At 58.9% G+C, this 18,539-nt stretch overlaps 1 protein-coding gene across 6 annotated transcripts in view; it reads right to left on the bottom strand.

Annotated features, from left to right (window-relative positions):
- Positions 1-18,539, bottom strand: part of LOC137327055 (pleckstrin homology-like domain family B member 1) — a 326,545-nt gene that overhangs the window by 17,707 nt on the left and 290,299 nt on the right. For all 6 annotated transcript variants that reach the window (XM_067992448.1, XM_067992446.1, XM_067992447.1 and 3 more), the window contains 3 exons: positions 16,826-17,012; positions 11,017-11,107; positions 8,093-8,239 (listed from right to left, as the gene is read on the bottom strand). In XM_067992448.1, the coding sequence (XP_067848549.1) occupies positions 8,093-8,239; positions 11,017-11,107; positions 16,826-17,012 (425 nt within the window). The remainder of the gene's footprint in view (positions 1-8,092; positions 8,240-11,016; positions 11,108-16,825; positions 17,013-18,539) is intronic.

The following is an 18,539-nucleotide window of genomic DNA, read 5'->3' on the forward strand; positions in this document are numbered from 1 at the left end:
ACTGCCATTTGCAGCACAGCGTTCCAAACTTCTCTCACCCTTTGTGTGTAGAAGCATTTCCTAACTTCACTCCTGCAAGCCCTAGCTCTAAATGTTAGGCTATGTCCCCGTGTCCTCGTGATCAAGTACAGGAGACCTCTAAAAACAGTTACAAATGCATCAACAGCCAGAAGCAATAATCCATCAACAGACCTGTAAATCCTGCATGGTCCCTTTAAATAGTGCTGGTTGGGGTCATCCAGGCCGTCTCCGACGTGTTCAACAGTTTGTGGTTCAGACAGTGCTTTGGCTGGAGCATTGAGTGCCAAAATGGTATCTATCCCTTCAAATCAGCATTGCACACCGATCGAACGCATATCCCCCCTACTTTACATGGTACTGGTGTTCGTTAACTCCACCTGGACAAACGCCTTTACCAAGATGGTGTCCGGCGCACTTTTGGACCTTAGAAGGCCGCGTAGCGCCTGAAAAACAGACGCTTTATAGCCCAAAGAGTCCAACCGGACGATGAAGCGAATAACATGGGCAGGCACTGGGTGAGAGGGTCCTGAGACATCGGAGGGTGTGCTCTCCTGGGTGAGAGTGTCCTGAGACTGGGGAGGGTGTGCTCTCCTGGGTGAGAGGGTCCTGAGACTGGGGAGGGTGTGCTCTCCTGGGTGAGAGGGTCCTGAGTCTGGGGAGGGTGTGCTCTCCTGGGTGAGAGGGTCCTGAGTCTGGGGAGGGTGTGCTCTCCTGGGTGAGAGTGTCCTGAGTCTGGGGAGGGTGTGCTCTCCTGGGTGAGAGTGTCCTGAGACATCGGAGGGTGTGCTCTCCTGGGTGAGAGGGTCCTGAGACATCGGAGGGTGTGCTCTCCTGGGTGAGAGTGTCCTGAGACTGGGGAGGGTGTGCTCTCCTGGGTGAGAGGGTCCTGAGTCTGGGGAGGGTGTGCTCTCCTGGGTGAGAGGGTCCTGAGTCTGGGGAGGGTGTGCTCTCCTGGGTGAATGGGTCCTGAGACTGGGGAGGGTGTGCTCTCCTGGGTGAGAGGGTCCTGAGTCTGGGGAGGGTGTGCTCTCCTGGGTGAGAGGGTCCTGAGTCTGGGGAGGGTGTGCTCTCCTGGGTGAATGGGTCCTGAGACTGGGGAGGGTGTGCTCTCCTGGGTGAGAGGGTCCTGAGTCTGGGGAGGGTGTGCTCTCCTGGGTGAGAGGGTCCTGAGTCTGGGGAGGGTGTGCTCTCCTGGGTGAGAGGGTCCTGAGTCTGGGGAGGGTGTGCTCTCCTGGGTGAGAGTGTCCTGAGACATCGGAGGGTGTGCTCTCCTGGGTGAGAGGGTCCTGAGACTGGGGAGGGTGTGCTCTCCTGGGTGAGAGGGTCCTGAGTCTGGGGAGGGTGTGCTCTCCTGGGTGAGAGGGTCCTGAGTCTGGGGAGGGTGTGCTCTCCTGGGTGAGAGGGTCCTGAGACTGGGGAGGGTGTGCTCTCCTGGGTGAGAGGGTCCTGAGACTGGGGAGGGTGTGCTCTCCTGGGTGAGAGGGTCCTGAGTCTGGGGAGGGTGTGCTCTCCTGGGTGAGAGGGTCCTGAGACTGGGGAGGGTGTGCTCTCCTGGGTGAGAGGGTCCTGAGTCTGGGGAGGGTGTGCTCTCCTGGGTGAGAGTGTCCTGAGTCTGGGGAGGGTGTGCTCTCCTGGGTGAGAGGGTCCTGAGACTGGGGAGGGTGTGCTCTCCTGGGTGAGAGGGTCCTGAGACTGGGGAGGGTGTGCTCTCCTGGGTGAGAGGGTCCTGAGTCTGGGGAGGGTGTGCTCTCCTGGGTGAGAGTGTCCTGAGTCTGGGGAGGGTGTGCTCTCCTGGGTGAGAGGGTCCTGAGTCTGGGGAGGGTGTGCTCTCCTGGGTGAGAGGGTCCTGAGTCTGGGGAGGGTGTGCTCTCCTGGGTGAGAGGGTCCTGAGACTGGGGAGGGTGTGCTCTCCTGGGTGAGAGGGTCCTGAGTCTGGGGAGGGTGTGCTCTCCTGGGTGAGAGGGTCCTGAGACTGGGGAGGGTGTGCTCTCCTGGGTGAGAGTGTCCTGAGTCTGGGGAGGGTGTGCTCTCCTGGGTGAGAGGGTCCTGAGACTGGGGAGGGTGTGCTCTCCTGGGTGAGAGGGTCCTGAGACTGGGGAGGGTGTGCTCTCCTGGGTGAGAGTGTCCTGAGTCTGGGGAGGGTGTGCTCTCCTGGGTGAGAGGGTCCTGAGTCTGGGGAGGGTGTGCTCTCCTGGGTGAGAGGGTCCTGAGACATCGGAGGGTGTGCTCTCCTGGGTGAGAGGGTCCTGAGACTGGGGAGGGTGTGCTCTCCTGGGTGAGAGGGTCCTGAGTCTGGGGAGGGTGTGCTCTCCTGGGTGAGAGGGTCCTGAGTCTGGGGAGGGTGTGCTCTCCTGGGTGAGAGTGTCCTGAGTCTGGGGAGGGTGTGCTCTCCTGGGTGAGAGGGTCCTGAGACTGGGGAGGGTGTGCTCTCCTGGGTGAGAGGGTCCTGAGACTGGGGAGGGTGTGCTCTCCTGGGTGAGAGGGTCCTGAGACTGTGGAGGGTGTGCTCTCCTGGGTGAGAGGGTCCTGAGTCTGGGGAGGGTGTGCTCTCCTGGGTGAGAGGGTCCTGAGTCTGGGGAGGGTGTGCTCTCCTGGGTGAGAGGGTCCTGAGTCTGGGGAGGGTGTGCTCTCCTGGGTGAGAGGGTCCTGAGACTGGGGAGGGTGTGCTCTCCTGGGTGAGAGGGTCCTGAGCCTGGGGAGGGTGTGCTCTCCTGGGTGAGAGGGTCCTGAGTCTGGGGAGGGTGTGCTCTCCTGGGTGAGAGGGTCCTGAGCCTGGGGAGGGTGTGCTCTCCTGGGTGAGAGGGTCCTGAGTCTGGGGAGGGTGTGCTCTCCTGGGTGAGAGTGTCCTGAGTCTGGGGAGGGTGTGCTCTCCTGGGTGAGAGGGTCCTGAGTCTGGGGAGGGTGTGCTCTCCTGGGTGAGAGTGTCCTGAGTCTGGGGAGGGTGTGCTCTCCTGGGTGAGAGTGTCCTGAGTCTGGGGAGGGTGTGCTCTCCTGGGTGAGAGTGTCCTGAGACTGGGGAGGGTGTGCTCTCCTGGGTGAGAGTGTCCTGAGACTGGGGAGGGTGTGCTCTCCTGGGTGAGAGTGTCCTGAGTCTGGGGAGGGTGTGCTCTCCTGGGTGAGAGGGTCCTGAGACTGGGGAGGGTGTGCTCTCCTGGGTGAGAGGGTCCTGAGTCTGGGGAGGGTGTGCTCTCCTGGGTGAGAGTGTCCTGAGACTGGGGAGGGTGTGCTCTCCTGGGTGAGAGGGTCCTGAGACATCGGAGGGTGTGCTCTCCTGGGTGAGAGGGTCCTGAGTCTGGGGAGGGTGTGCTCTCCTGGGTGAGAGGGTCCTGAGTCTGGGGAGGGTGTGCTCTCCTGGGTGAGAGGGTCCTGAGTCTGGGGAGGGTGTGCTCTCCTGGGTGAGAGGGTCCTGAGCCTGGGGAGGGTGTGCTCTCCTGGGTGAGAGGGTCCTGAGTCTGGGGAGGGTGTGCTCTCCTGGGTGAGAGGGTCCTGAGTCTGGGGAGGGTGTGCTCTCCTGGGTGAGAGTGTGCTGAGTCTGGGGAGGGTGTGCTCTCCTGGGTGAGAGTGTCCTGAGACTGGGGAGGGTGTGCTCTCCTGGGTGAGAGTGTCATGAGTCTGGGGAGGGTGTGCTCTCCTGGGTGAGAGGGTCCTGAGTCTGGGGAGGGTGTGCTCTCCTGGGTGAGAGGGTCCTGAGTCTGGGGAGGGTGTGCTCTCCTGGGTGAGAGGGTCCTGAGACTGGGGAGGGTGTGCTCTCCTGGGTGAGAGGGTCCTGAGTCTGGGGAGGGTGTGCTCTCCTGGGTGAGAGGGTCCTGAGTCTGGGGAGGGTGTGCTCTCCTGGGTGAGAGTGTCCTGAGTCTGGGGAGGGTGTGCTCTCCTGGGTGAGAGGGTCCTGAGACTGGGGAGGGTGTGCTCTCCTGGGTGAGAGGGTCCTGAGTCTGGGGAGGGTGTGCTCTCCTGGGTGAGAGGGTCCTGAGTCTGGGGAGGGTGTGCTCTCCTGGGTGAGAGGGTCCTGAGACTGGGGAGGGTGTGCTCTCCTGGGTGAGAGGGTCCTGAGTCTGGGGAGGGTGTGCTCTCCTGGGTGAGAGGGTCCTGAGTCTGGGGAGGGTGTGCTCTCCTGGGTGAGAGGGTCCTGAGTCTGGGGAGGGTGTGCTCTCCTGGGTGAGAGGGTCCTGAGTCTGGGGAGGGTGTGCTCTCCTGGGTGAGAGGGTCCTGAGTCTGGGGAGGGTGTGCTCTCCTGGGTGAGAGGGTCCTGAGTCTGGGGAGGGTGTGCTCTCCTGGGTGAGAGGGTCCTGAGACTGGGGAGGGTGTGCTCTCCTGGGTGAAAGGGTCCTGAGACATCGCAGGGTGTGCTCTCCTGGGTGAGAGTGTCCTGAGACTGGGGAGGGTGTGCTCTCCTGGGTGAGAGGGTCCTGAGTCTGGGGAGGGTGTGCTCTCCTGGGTGAGAGGGTCCTGAGTCTGGGGAGGGTGTGCTCTCCTGGGTGAGAGGGTCCTGAGACTGGGGAGGGTGTGCTCTCCTGGGTGAGAGGGTCCTGAGTCTGGGGAGGGTGTGCTCTCCTGGGTGAGAGGGTCCTGAGACATCGGAGGGTGTGCTCTCCTGGGTGAGAGGGTCCTGAGTCTGGGGAGGGTGTGCTCTCCTGGGTGAGAGGGTCCTGAGACTGGGGAGGGTGTGCTCTCCTGGGTGAGAGGGTCCTGAGTCTGGGGAGGGTGTGCTCTCCTGGGTGAGAGGGTCCTGAGTCTGGGGAGGGTGTGCTCTCCTGGGTGAGAGGGTCCTGAGACTGGGGAGGGTGTGCTCTCCTGGGTGAGAGTGTCCTGAGTCTGGGGAGGGTGTGCTCTCCTGGGTGAGAGGGTCCTGAGTCTGGGGAGGGTGTGCTCTCCTGGGTGAGAGGGTCCTGAGACTGGGGAGGGTGTGCTCTCCTGGGTGAGAGGGTCCTGAGTCTGGGGAGGGTGTGCTCTCCTGGGTGAGAGTGTCCTGAGTCTGGGGAGGGTGTGCTCTCCTGGGTGAGAGGGTCCTGAGACTGGGGAGGGTGTGCTCTCCTGGGTGAGAGGGTCCTGAGACTGGGGAGGGTGTGCTCTCCTGGGTGAGAGGGTCCTGAGACTGTGGAGGGTGTGCTCTCCTGGGTGAGAGGGTCCTGAGTCTGGGGAGGGTGTGCTCTCCTGGGTGAGAGGGTCCTGAGTCTGGGGAGGGTGTGCTCTCCTGGGTGAGAGGGTCCTGAGTCTGGGGAGGGTGTGCTCTCCTGGGTGAGAGGGTCCTGAGACTGGGGAGGGTGTGCTCTCCTGGGTGAGAGGGTCCTGAGCCTGGGGAGGGTGTGCTCTCCTGGGTGAGAGGGTCCTGAGTCTGGGGAGGGTGTGCTCTCCTGGGTGAGAGGGTCCTGAGCCTGGGGAGGGTGTGCTCTCCTGGGTGAGAGGGTCCTGAGTCTGGGGAGGGTGTGCTCTCCTGGGTGAGAGTGTCCTGAGTCTGGGGAGGGTGTGCTCTCCTGGGTGAGAGGGTCCTGAGTCTGGGGAGGGTGTGCTCTCCTGGGTGAGAGTGTCCTGAGTCTGGGGAGGGTGTGCTCTCCTGGGTGAGAGTGTCCTGAGTCTGGGGAGGGTGTGCTCTCCTGGGTGAGAGTGTCCTGAGACTGGGGAGGGTGTGCTCTCCTGGGTGAGAGTGTCCTGAGACTGGGGAGGGTGTGCTCTCCTGGGTGAGAGTGTCCTGAGTCTGGGGAGGGTGTGCTCTCCTGGGTGAGAGGGTCCTGAGACTGGGGAGGGTGTGCTCTCCTGGGTGAGAGGGTCCTGAGTCTGGGGAGGGTGTGCTCTCCTGGGTGAGAGTGTCCTGAGACTGGGGAGGGTGTGCTCTCCTGGGTGAGAGGGTCCTGAGACATCGGAGGGTGTGCTCTCCTGGGTGAGAGGGTCCTGAGTCTGGGGAGGGTGTGCTCTCCTGGGTGAGAGGGTCCTGAGTCTGGGGAGGGTGTGCTCTCCTGGGTGAGAGGGTCCTGAGTCTGGGGAGGGTGTGCTCTCCTGGGTGAGAGGGTCCTGAGCCTGGGGAGGGTGTGCTCTCCTGGGTGAGAGGGTCCTGAGTCTGGGGAGGGTGTGCTCTCCTGGGTGAGAGGGTCCTGAGTCTGGGGAGGGTGTGCTCTCCTGGGTGAGAGTGTGCTGAGTCTGGGGAGGGTGTGCTCTCCTGGGTGAGAGGGTCCTGAGACTGGGGAGGGTGTGCTCTCCTGGGTGAGAGGGTCCTGAGTCTGGGGAGGGTGTGCTCTCCTGGGTGAGAGGGTCCTGAGTCTGGGGAGGGTGTGCTCTCCTGGGTGAGAGGGTCCTGAGTCTGGGGAGGGTGTGCTCTCCTGGGTGAGAGGGTCCTGAGTCTGGGGAGGGTGTGCTCTCCTGGGTGAGAGGGTCCTGAGTCTGGGGAGGGTGTGCTCTCCTGGGTGAGAGGGTCCTGAGACTGGGGAGGGTGTGCTCTCCTGGGTGAGAGTGTCCTGAGTCTGGGGAGGGTGTGCTCTCCTGGGTGAAAGGGTCCTGAGACATCGCAGGGTGTGCTCTCCTGGGTGAGAGTGTCCTGAGACTGGGGAGGGTGTGCTCTCCTGGGTGAGAGGGTCCTGAGTCTGGGGAGGGTGTGCTCTCCTGGGTGAGAGGGTCCTGAGTCTGGGGAGGGTGTGCTCTCCTGGGTGAGAGGGTCCTGAGACTGGGGAGGGTGTGCTCTCCTGGGTGAGAGGGTCCTGAGTCTGGGGAGGGTGTGCTCTCCTGGGTGAGAGGGTCCTGAGACATCGGAGGGTGTGCTCTCCTGGGTGAGAGGGTCCTGAGTCTGGGGAGGGTGTGCTCTCCTGGGTGAGAGGGTCCTGAGACTGGGGAGGGTGTGCTCTCCTGGGTGAGAGGGTCCTGAGTCTGGGGAGGGTGTGCTCTCCTGGGTGAGAGGGTCCTGAGTCTGGGGAGGGTGTGCTCTCCTGGGTGAGAGGGTCCTGAGACTGGGGAGGGTGTGCTCTCCTGGGTGAGAGTGTCCTGAGTCTGGGGAGGGTGTGCTCTCCTGGGTGAGAGTGTCCTGAGACTGGGGAGGGTGTGCTCTCCTGGGTGAGAGGGTCCTGAGTCTGGGGAGGGTGTGCTCTCCTGGGTGAGAGTGTCCTGAGACTGGGGAGGGTGTGCTCTCCTGGGTGAGAGGGTCCTGAGTCTGGGGAGGGTGTGCTCTCCTGGGTGAGAGGGTCCTGAGTCTGGGGAGGGTGTGCTCTCCTGGGTGAGAGGGTCCTGAGTCTGGGGAGGGTGTGCTCTCCTGGGTGAGAGGGTCCTGAGTCTGGGGAGGGTGTGCTCTCCTGGGTGAGAGGGTCCTGAGACTGGGGAGGGTGTGCTCTCCTGGGTGAGAGTGTCCTGAGACTGGGGAGGGTGTGCTCTCCTGGGTGAGAGGGTCCTGAGACTGGGGAGGGTGTGCTCTCCTGGGTGAGAGGGTCCTGAGTCTGGGGAGGGTGTGCTCTCCTGGGTGAGAGTGTCCTGAGACTGGGGAGGGTGTGCTCTCCTGGGTGAGAGTGTCCTGAGTCTGGGGAGGGTGTGCTCTCCTGGGTGAGAGGGTCCTGAGTCTGGGGAGGGTGTGCTCTCCTGGGTGAGAGGGTCCTGAGTCTGGGGAGGGTGTGCTCTCCTGGGTGAGAGGGTCCTGAGACTGGGGAGGGTGTGCTCTCCTGGGTGAGAGGGTCCTGAGTCTGGGGAGGGTGTGCTCTCCTGGGTGAGAGGGTCCTGAGACTGGGGAGGGTGTGCTCTCCTGGGTGAGAGGGTCCTGAGTCTGGGGAGGGTGTGCTCTCCTGGGTGAGAGGGTCCTGAGTCTGGGGAGGGTGTGCTCTCCTGGGTGAGAGGGTCCTGAGTCTGGGGAGGGTGTGCTCTCCTGGGTGAGAGGGTCCTGAGACTGGGGAGGGTGTGCTCTCCTGGGTGAGAGGGTCCTGAGTCTGGGGAGGGTGTGCTCTCCTGGGTGAGAGGGTCCTGAGTCTGGGGAGGGTGTGCTCTCCTGGGTGAGAGGGTCCTGAGTCTGGGGAGGGTGTGCTCTCCTGGGTGAGAGGGTCCTGAGACTGGGGAGGGTGTGCTCTCCTGGGTGAGAGTGTGGACAGTCCGCGAGGATTTCAAATACCTGTGATCGCTGCTTCTCTCGCATTTTAACTTCCTTCTCGATGAGCTGTTGCCTGCGTTCAGTTTCCTCCTGTAACCTCCTCTCCAGCTGCTCCCTGCGACACCTCTCCTCTTCCAAAGCCTGTTTCTTTGCTTCCATTTCCCGCTCCTCAATCACAAAACAGAATTTTAATCGTACGGTTACTGCAGAAAATAACATTTTCTTTTGGTCCAAGAAATGTGGCTTAGAATTATAAAAAAATATACAAACATCCACAGGACAGAAACAAGTGACTCACTGTAAAACTACCTCCACCCATCAATCCCCCTCCTCTACCTCCGCCCATCAATCCCCCTCCTCCACCCATCAGTCCCTCTCCTCCTCCTCCACCCATCAGTCCCTCTCCTCCACCCGTCAGTCCCTCTCCTCCTCCTCCACCCATCAGTCCCTCTCCTCCTCCTCCACCCATCAGTCCCTCTCCTCCTCCATCCATCAGTCCCGCTCCTCCTCCTCCACCCATCAGTCCCTCTCCTCCTCCTCCACCCATCAGTCCCTCTCCTCCTCCTCCACCCATCAGTCCCTCTCCTCCTCCTCCATCCATCAGTCCCTCTCCTCCTCCTCCACCCATCAGTCCCTCTCCTCCTCCTCCACCCATCAGTCCCTCTCCTCTACCTCCACCCATCAGTCCCTCTCCTCCTCCTCCACCCATCAGTCTCTCTCCTCCTCCTCCACCCATCAGTCCCTCTCCTCCTCCTCCACCCTTCAGTCCCTCTCCTCCTCCTCCACCCATCAGTCCCTCTCCTCCTCCTCCACCCATCAGTCCCTCTCCTCCTCCTCCACCCTTCAGTCCCTCTCCTCCTCCTCCACCCGTCAGTCCCTCTCCTCCTCCTCCACCCATCAGTCCCTCTCCTCCTCCTCCACCCATCAGTCCCTCTCCTCCTCCTCCACCCATCAGTCCCTCTCCTCCTCCTCCACCCATCAGTCCCTCTCCTCCTCCTCCACCCTTCAGTCCCTCTCCTCCTCCTCCACCCATCAGTCCCTCTCCTCCTCCTCCACCCATCAGTCCCTCTCCTCCTCCTCCACCCATCAGTCCCTCTCCTCCTCCTCCACCCTTCAGTCCCTCTCCTCCTCCTCCACCCATCAGTCCCTCTCCTCCTCCTCCACCCATCAGTCCCTCTCCTCCTCCTCCACCCTTCAGTCCCTCTCCTCCTCCTCCACCCATCAGTCCCTCTCCTCCTCCTCCACCCTTCAGTCCCTCTCCTCCTCCTCCACCCATCAGTCCCTCTCCTCCTCCTCCACCCATCAGTCCCTCTCCTCCTCCACCCATCAGTCCCTCTCCTCCTCCTCCACCCTTCAGTCTCTCTCCTCCTCCTCCACCCATCAGTCCCTCTCCTCCTCCTCCACCCATCAGTCCCTCTCCTCCTCCTCCACCCATCAGTCCCTCTCCTCCTCCTCCACCCATCAGTCCCTCTCCTCCTCCTCCACCCATCAGTCCCTCTCCTCCTCCTCCACCCATCAGTCCCTCTCCTCCTCCTCCACCCTTCACTCCCTCTCCTCCTCCTCCACCCATCAGTCCCTCTCCTCCTCCTCCACCCATCAGTCCCTCTCCTCCTCCTCCACCCCTCACTCCCTCTCCTCCTCCTCCACCCTTCAGTCCCTCTCCTCCTCCTCCACCCTTCAGTCCCTCTCCTCCTCCTCCACCCATCAGTCCCTCTCCTCCTCCTCCACCCATCAGTCCCTCTCCTCCTCCTCCACCCATCAGTCCCTCTCCTCCTCCTCCCATCAGTCCCTCTCCTCTACCTCCACCCATCAGTCCCTCTCCTCCTCCACCCATCAGTCTCTCTCCTCCTCCTCCACCCATCAGTCCCTCTCCTCCTCCTCCACCCATCAGTCCCTCTCCTCCTCCTCCACCCCTCACTCCCTCTCCTCCTCCTCCACCCATCAGTCCCTCTCCTCCTCCTACACCTGTCGGACCCCCAGCATGGGCAATAACCCACCTCTGTTTTTTATGTTCTGAGCGGTTTTACCAGAACAAAGACCATCTCCTGGTTATGGAAGCAATGCAACTGATGCCCATTTGTCCCAATGGCCGCAGCGAGCAGGTTAATCTATCAGTCAATGCCTCCTCACTACCACACTGTGTATTCTCTGCACTTGATGAATCAGCTTACAGTGTTCAATATTAACCATGGAAAATGGACTGAAGATAATTGACGACAACAACAACAACTTGCACTTAAATAGCACCTTTAACGTAGTAAAACATCCCAAGGCACTTCACAGGAGCGATTATCAAACAACATTTGACTCCGAGCAATATAAGGAGATATTAGGACAGGTGACCAAAAGCATGATCAAAGAGATAGGTTTTAAGGGACCATCTTCAAGGAGGAGAGAGATGTAGAGAGGCGGAGAGGTTTCGGGAGGGAATTCCAGAGAATTTGGGCTAATGGTGGAGCGATTAAAATCGAGGATGTGCAAGAGGCCAGAATTGGAGGAGCGCAGAGATCTCGGAGGGTTGTAGGGCTTGGAGGAGGTTACAGAGATAGGGAGGGGCGAGGCCACAGAGGGATTTGAACGCAAGGATGAGAATTTTAAAATCGAGGCTTTGCCGGACCGGGAGCCAATGTAGGTCAGCGTGAACAGGGGGTGATGGGTGAACGGGACTTGGTGCGAGTTAGGATACGGGCAGCAGAGTTTTGGATAAGCTCAAGTTTACCACAGATACAAATGGCCCTTTTTGTCTCAGAAGGAAACGATGAAATGAATTTCATGTTTTTAATACCTTTCTTCCTGAGTTTTCAAACATGAGTTTACACCAAAAAAAAACATGTCGGAATAAAATCAATAAATGTAGGAAAAGGTGCAGATACACTGTTGACCTGTGTACACTGTGAAATCGTGTGCAGCAACCCCAACACCCAATATAAGACAACAGAGCTCACTTTGCTTTCAATTAGCCAGGCCCTTTCCGCCTGTGCCTCCTTTAACAGGCGTTCCATCTCTTCAAGTTTCGCGACATTAAACGTACTGGCACTGCGGAAAAACATACAAATCAAAATGAGTGCAGCGTATTCTTTTAAATGAAAAAGACTGAAACACGCTCTCTGACTTTGCACTCATGTAAACGTCATCCTAAAGTCAGTGATTGTTCTGCAAAGTTGCATAAACTCAGCAAGATAATGAAACAGGAACGGATATTTTGTAAGCCACAGTTTGATTGATTTCTTGTGAAACAGCTGTGCAGGCCATAATGTGTGATTTGGGGGAATTCCAGAAATCCTCTCCCAATACAAGTGTCACTTGGTCCATATTTAATCCACAGAACAAGACTTACTGATTCAGCTATGTGTCTGACCTTGGAAATGATAACTCAGGGTGATATTGGAAAGTCCGACAGTGTGCAACTAGATAACCAGATGAAAGGTTGTAAAATTAATGGCAGGAATCATGAAGCTGCATTAAGGAAAGAGAGAATAGAAAAATTTAAATTTTACAAGATTAAATTAAGAAAAGTGTTACTTTGCGGAGATATATTGAGCAGGGTGTCCCAGAGATCAGTATGGGGAGATGTACGGAGCTGCCTCTGTTGGGAGCACATTGGGTGCTGAGAGGGGAATATCTCTCCTGCAATATCCATATTGCTGGCTGTTGGCAGAACTGACTCCTGGTTAAATCTTGAATGGTGGAGATGGCAGGCAGTGGGTTGTGGCTCCGCATTTTGTTTTCTAGGGTCAGTTTGCGTCTCTCAGTGAGTCAGACCTGCCCCCTGACCCTTGCCCCCTGCCCTTTGCCCCTTCCCCCCGCCCTGTGCTGCCCTGAGTGAGAGGACTATGCATGAAACCAGCCTCTTTACCATCCAATCCAAACCCTCCTCAGCTACAGTGCGTTGCTGGCAAACCAGGTGATTCTGTGATGGTAAAAAACAAAAATCTACACCAAGATATCCCGTGGAAACTAGTTTCATTCAATAGTTGAGAACAAACCGTGAATACAGGGATTGTTAATTGACCAGTGGGAAAGATGGATTTTATGTGAGTTGCTACTTTACAAAGATTCTTATTGTCACGTTTGTGGAACAACAGACGTGTCAAAGATTGTGTCAAGAGCATAAATCTTTCACTGGACCTACGCTATAAAAGATAAAACTGACCAAAACAAAGGAAGCGCCCAGTGCCCATGCCCAGTCCCTGGTCCTGATCCTGGGCCTCTCCCCCATCCCGATCCTGGGCCTCTCCCCCATCCCGATCCTGGGCCTCTCCCCCATCCCGATCCTGGGCTTCTCCCCCCTCCTGATCCTGGGCTTCTCCCCCCTCCTGATCCTGGGCCTCTCCCCCCTCCCGATCCTGAGCCTCTCCCCCCTCCCGATCCTGGGCCTCTCCCCCCTCCCGATCCTAGGCCACCCCCCCTCCCAGTCCTGGGCCTCTCCCCCATCCCGATCCCGGCCCTCTCCCCCCATCCCGATCCCGGGCCTCTCCCCCCATCCCGATCCCGGGCCTCTCCCCCATCCCGATCCCGGGCCTCTCCCCCATCCCGATCCCGGGCCTCTCCCCCTCCCAGTCCTGGGCCTCTCCCCCCTCCTGATCCTGGGCCTCTCCCCCCTCCCGATCCTGAGCCTCTCCCCCCTCCCGATCCTGGGCCTCTCCCCCCTCCCGATCCTAGGCCTCTCCCCCATCCCGATCCCGGCCCTCTCCCCCCATCCCGATCCCGGGCCTCTCCCCCCATCCCGATCCCGGGCCTCTCCCCCATCCCGATCCCGGGCCTCTCCCCCATCCCGATCCCGGGCCTCTCCCCCATCCCGATCCCGGGCCTCTCCCCCATCCTGATCCCGGGCCTCTCCCCCTCCCAGTCCTGGGCCTCTCCCCCCCTCCCGATCCCGGGCCTCTCCCCCATCCTGATCCCGGGCCTCTCCCCCCTCCTGATCCCGGGCCTCTCCCCCCTCCTGATCCCGGGCCTCTCCCCCCTCCCGATCCCGGGCCTCTCCCCCCTCCCGATCCCGGGCCTCTCCCCCCTCCCGATCCCGGGCCTCTCCCCCCTCCCGATCTCGGGCCTCTCCCCCCTCCCGATCCCGGGCCTCTCCCCCCTCCCGATCCCGGGCCTCTCCCCCCTCCCGATCCCGGGCCTCTCCCCCCTCCCGATCCCGGGCCTCTCCCCCCTCCCGATCCCGGGCCTCTCCCCCCTCCCGATCCCGGGCCTCTCCCCCATCCTGATCCCGGGCCTCTCCCCCCTCCTGATCCCGGGCCTCTCCCCCCTCCTGATCCCGGGCCTCTCCCCCCTCCTGATCCCGGGCCTCTCCCCCATCCTGATCCCGGGCCTCTCCCCCTCCCAGTCCCGGGCCTCTCCCCCATCCTGATCCCGGGCCTCTCCCCCTCCCAGTCCCGGGCCTCTCCCCCATCCTGATCCCGGGCCTCTCCCCCTCCCAGTCCCGGGCCTCTCCCCCATCCTGATCCCGGGCCTCTCCCCCTCCCAGTCCTGGGCCTCTCCCCCCTCCTGATCCCGGGCCTCTCCCCCATCCTGATCCCGGGCCTCTCCCCCCTCCCGATCCCGGGCCTCTCCCCCCTCCCGATCCCGGGCCTCTCCCCCTCCCAGTCCCGGGCCTCTCCCCCATCCTGATCCCGGGCCTCTCCCCCTCCCAGTCCTGGGCCTCTCCCCCCTCCCGATCCCGGGCCTCTCCCCCCTCCTGATCCCGGGCCTCTCCCCCCTCCTGATCCCGGGCCTCTCCCCCCTCCTGATCCCGGGCCTCTCCCCCATCCTGATCCCGGGCCTCTCCCCCTCCCAGTCCTGGGCCTCTCCCCCCTCCTGATCCCGGGCCTCTCCCCCATCCTGATCCCGGGCCTCTCCCCCTCCCAGTCCTGGGCCTCTCCCCCATCCTGATCCCGGGCCTCTCCCCCTCCCAGTCCCGGGCCTCTCCCCCATCCTGATCCCGGGCCTCTCCCCCTCCCAGTCCTGGGCCTCTCCCCCCTCCTGATCCCGGGCCTCTCCCCCATCCTGATCCCGGGCCTCTCCCCCTCCCAGTCCTGGGCCTCTCCCCCCTCCTGATCCCGGGCCTCTCCCCCCTCCCAGTCCTGGGCCTCTCCCCCTTCCCAATTGCCGGGGACCGCCCCCAAGAGTCCCCAGCTGCGGCCTCCTGCCACTGGTTTTTCCTCCCGTGCGCCGGCCTGTCTGTCCATTTGGCCGGTTGTTGGGGAGGGGGGGAACTACAAGATGTTAATGAGGGCCTGCCGTTATGATCGACAGGACCTCCGCCTCTCGGGCCTTGCCGAGTTCTTCGGCCGATATCACCGTCCCCATAAATATCGGGGCCAATGTTTTTCACTGTCTACCTGATTTCTGACATTCGTGGACCCCTCTTGCCGGTTTTATTTTTTGGTCGTATTTAAGCCACCTTCCAATTCCTTCTGGGACTTTGATTTGTTCACTTTAGTGCTATCTCCACAATTAAACCTGTCTCACTGCCTACAAAGCAAATCTGCTCTGAAGAACTTGCATTTATATAGCGCCTTCCATAACCACAGGATGTCCCAAAGTACTTTACAGCCAATGAAGTACTTTTGAAGTATGGTCACTGTTGTAATGTAGGAAACGCAGCAGCCAATCTGCGCACAGCAAGATCCCACAAACAGCAATGTGATGATGGCCAGCTATTCAGTTTCAGTGGTGTTGGTTGAGGGATAAATATTGGTCAGTACACCGGGGAGAACTCCCCTGCTCTACTTCGAATACTGCCATGGGATCTTTTCCGTCCACCCGAGAGGGTAGACGGGCCCTCAGTTCAACGTCTTATCCGAAAGGCGGTACCTCTGACTGCGCAGCACTCCCTCAGTACTGCACTGGGAGTGTCGGCCTGGATTATGTGCTCAAGGCTCTGGAGTGGGACTTGAGATGAGTAAATTGGGAAAATCCTAAAATTACACTGCGCATAAGTGTTGAACATTACCCTGCAGTTAACAGGTTAAAGGATTTCAAAGTGATGAATGGAGCATGGAAGAATCTTCGTAAATGGCAGCATTGACCAATTGTAAACAAGAAACATACAGATGTTGCACGGAATCCAACAGGATTCTGGGTGAACTGTAATATTCCTACTGCAAGGGCACTTTTCAAACAGCCAGAATGGAAAAGACGGAATGAGGAAAACCTGCAAACAACATTCAGCACTTTACTCCCTAACTTAAAATTCAATGAACTGGAGCATCTCGCTGCCAGATACTTGAAACCAGTTATTACCTGCAGATGTTTTTGACTCGGTTTAGAATCAACAACCTTCTTGAGCATTTTGGCACCATATTTTATTGACTGATTAGAGACTTTTATCTGAAAGTATCAGATGTTTATCTACAAGAGTTAAATGTGCTGCTAAACTGAGTGTAGTGTCTAACACTAGTGTTAGTGTCGTCTGACGCTGGCTTTCCACAAAAGGTTTGGATGTAATTAATGGGAAGCACCTGGTTCTAACTGTTTATCAAAGGCAGGTTTCGATAACATCTGGGGTTTTAAACATCCCCACAGCTCACAACATCTCTTCAAGTCGCCAATGCCTTCTGTTCTTTTGTTTTGAACCTTCTTAACTGCCATATGCGGCCCATCAAACTGCCAGCATCGTTTGGTGATGGGACATTCGATTTATCACATTCAGCTGTGGGTTTTGGGTCTAATTTAATTCTCTCGTGCGCCAGTTTGTGTCAGCGTGAAGCAGTCTCACCTTGACAGCGGCAAACTGCATGGGGCTACACTTGGAAATGAGCTCAGTGAGATTGAATTCAGCTTTGCATCGTCTGCCCAGACAGAATACAACGTGTATATTAGCTGATATTGTTAAGGGTTCCCTCTCCTCAGGTACTGTCCCCCTCCCCTTCAAATCTGCTGTCATCACCCCCCTCCTCAAAAAACCCACCCTTGACCCCTCTGTCCTTGCAAACTACCGCCCCATCTCCAACCTCCCTTTCCTCACCAAAGTCCTTGAACGTGTTATCGCCTCCCAAATTCATGCTCGTCTTTCCCGCAACTCCATGTTTGAATCCCTCCAATCAGGTTTCCGCCCCTGCCGCAGCACTGAAACTACTCTTATCGAGGTCACAAATGACATCCTTTGTGACTGTGACCGTGGTGAACTATCCCTCCTCATCCTTCTCCACCTGTCTGCAGCCTTTGACATGGTTGACCACACCATCCTCCTCCAGCGCCTCTCCTCCATCGTCCAGAACTTAGCGTCTAGACAGTTGAAGGCACGACCGCCAATGGTGGGGCGAAGAGAGTGGGGGATGCACAAGAGGCCAGAATTGAAGGACCACAGAGATCTCGGAGGGTTGTAGGGCTGGAGGAGGTTGCAGAGAGAGGGAGGGGCGAGACCACGGAGGGATTTGAACACAAGGATGAGAATTTTAAAATCGAGGCATTGCCGGACTGGGAGCCAATGTAGGTCAGTGAGCACAGGGGGTGATGGGTGAACAGGACTTGGTGCGAGTTAGGATACAGGCAGCAGAGTTTTGGATGAGCTCAAGTTTACGGAGGTGGAAGATGGGAGGCCGGCCAGGAGATCACTGGAATAGTCGAGTCTGGAGGTGACGGAGGCGTGGACGAGGGTTTCAGCAGCAGATGAGTTGAGGCAGGGGTGGAGACGGAGGCGGAAGTAGGCGATCCTGAGCCACTGTTTGCTCCCATGCCTGGCCTTGTTAAGCAGGCAGGGTGGGGTTATTACTCCAAGAAGTTACTATTCATGGAGCAGTAGGACGGTCCCACAGAGAAAACTCTTACCTCGAAATATTGTCAGGAGAACAGGCGGAGAAGTTGGTGTCCGCACTGTCGGAACTATCAAGGCTCAGGGCGTCGAAGGCACTGTCCTTGTATCCATTGTCAGTGTAGGGGGAATGATCCGCACCAGCACTGGCATCGTCCTGGGCTCTCTGCCTCTGCTCATCATTGGCACGGTGATGGCGGGGTCCTGAGGGGAGCAAGGGGACAACATTTCAGTCAAACCCTTTCAATTTTCGGAACGAACTGCAGATACAAAAGCAGACCAACTGTCACACCAGGCTTGACGGGACACCGTATAAAAGAATTCCCCTGTGAGCACAAATAAAAACAAATCAGTAATAGGGGTCACGGCCCGGAGTCCATTGTTTGGCACAGATAATAATCTAACTACAATTGGAGATCATACCCATTATCCCTACTCTCTGTCTCCGACCTCCTCACCAATTCAGTGAGCGGCGGGAGAGAGCGAGACCAGAGCGGGGATAAAAACAGCGTGGAGAGAGCGAGAGTTCAGTCGGTGAGCGGCGGTAAAGAGCGAGACCAGAGCGGGGATAAAAACAGCGCAGAGAGAGCGAGAGTTCAGTCGGTGAGCGGCGGTAAAGAGCGAGACCAGAGCGGGGATATAAACAGCGCGGAGAGAGCGAGAGTTCAGTCGGTGAGCGGCGGGAGAGAGCGAGACCAGAGCGGGGATATAAACAGCGCGGAGAGAGCGAGAGTTCAGTCGGTGAGCGGCGGGAGAGAGCGAGACCAGAGCGGGGATATAAACAGCGCGGAGAGAGCGAGAGTTCAGTCGGTGAGCGGCGGGAGAGAGCGAGACCAGAGCGGGGATATAAACAGCGCGGAGAGAGCGAGAGTTCAGTCGGTGAGCGGCGGGAGAGAGCGAGACCAGAGCGGGGATATAAACAGCGCGGAGAGAGCGAGAGTCCAGTCGGTGAGCGGCGGGAGAGAGCGAGACCAGAGCGGGGATATAAACAGCGCGGAGAGAGCGGGAGTTCAGTCGGTGAGCGGCGGGAGAGAGCGAGACCAGAGCGGGGATATAAACAGCGCGGAGAGAGCGAGAGTTCAGTCGGTGAGCGGCGGGAGAGAGCGAGACCAGAGCGGAGATATAAACAGCGCGGAGAGAGCGAGACCAGAGCGGGGATATAAACAGCGCGGAGAGAGCGAGAGTTCAGTCGGTGAGCGGCGGGAGAGAGCGAGACCAGAGCGGGGATATAAACAGCGCGGAGAGAGCGAGACCAGAGCGGGGATATAAACAGCGCGGAGAGAGCGAGACCAGAGCGGGGATATAAACAGCGCGGAGAGAGCGAGACCAGAGCGGGGATATAAACAGCGCGGAGAGAGCGAGACCAGAGCTTACTCTGAGAGCGAGACTCTGAGACCAGCGGCAGAGTTCAGGGTGACGTCACCAGTCAGAAAGTGACGAGGCACAGGGGAGGCAGCTGATTGGTGAGTAGGTTCAGGTGAGTATTTCTACCATTTTACTGTAAGTAAAGTAATAAGAAAGGGAAGATCTGCAGGTTTTATAGCAGATAGTGTTTTTTTTTAGTGAACCTAGGTCCCTAGTATAGTTAACATTTTCTAATTTCAACGTAATTTAAAAGGGGTAACTAAGCTAAGGCAAGTCATGGCAGCAGACCTCGCACCCGTGATATGCTCCTCCTGCAAGATGTGGGAAGTCATGGACACTACCAGTGTCCCTGCCGACCATGTGTGC

This window comes from Heptranchias perlo, chromosome 11 (assembly GCF_035084215.1).
Source record: "Heptranchias perlo isolate sHepPer1 chromosome 11, sHepPer1.hap1, whole genome shotgun sequence".
Classification (NCBI taxonomy): Eukaryota; Metazoa; Chordata; class Chondrichthyes; order Hexanchiformes; family Hexanchidae; genus Heptranchias; species Heptranchias perlo.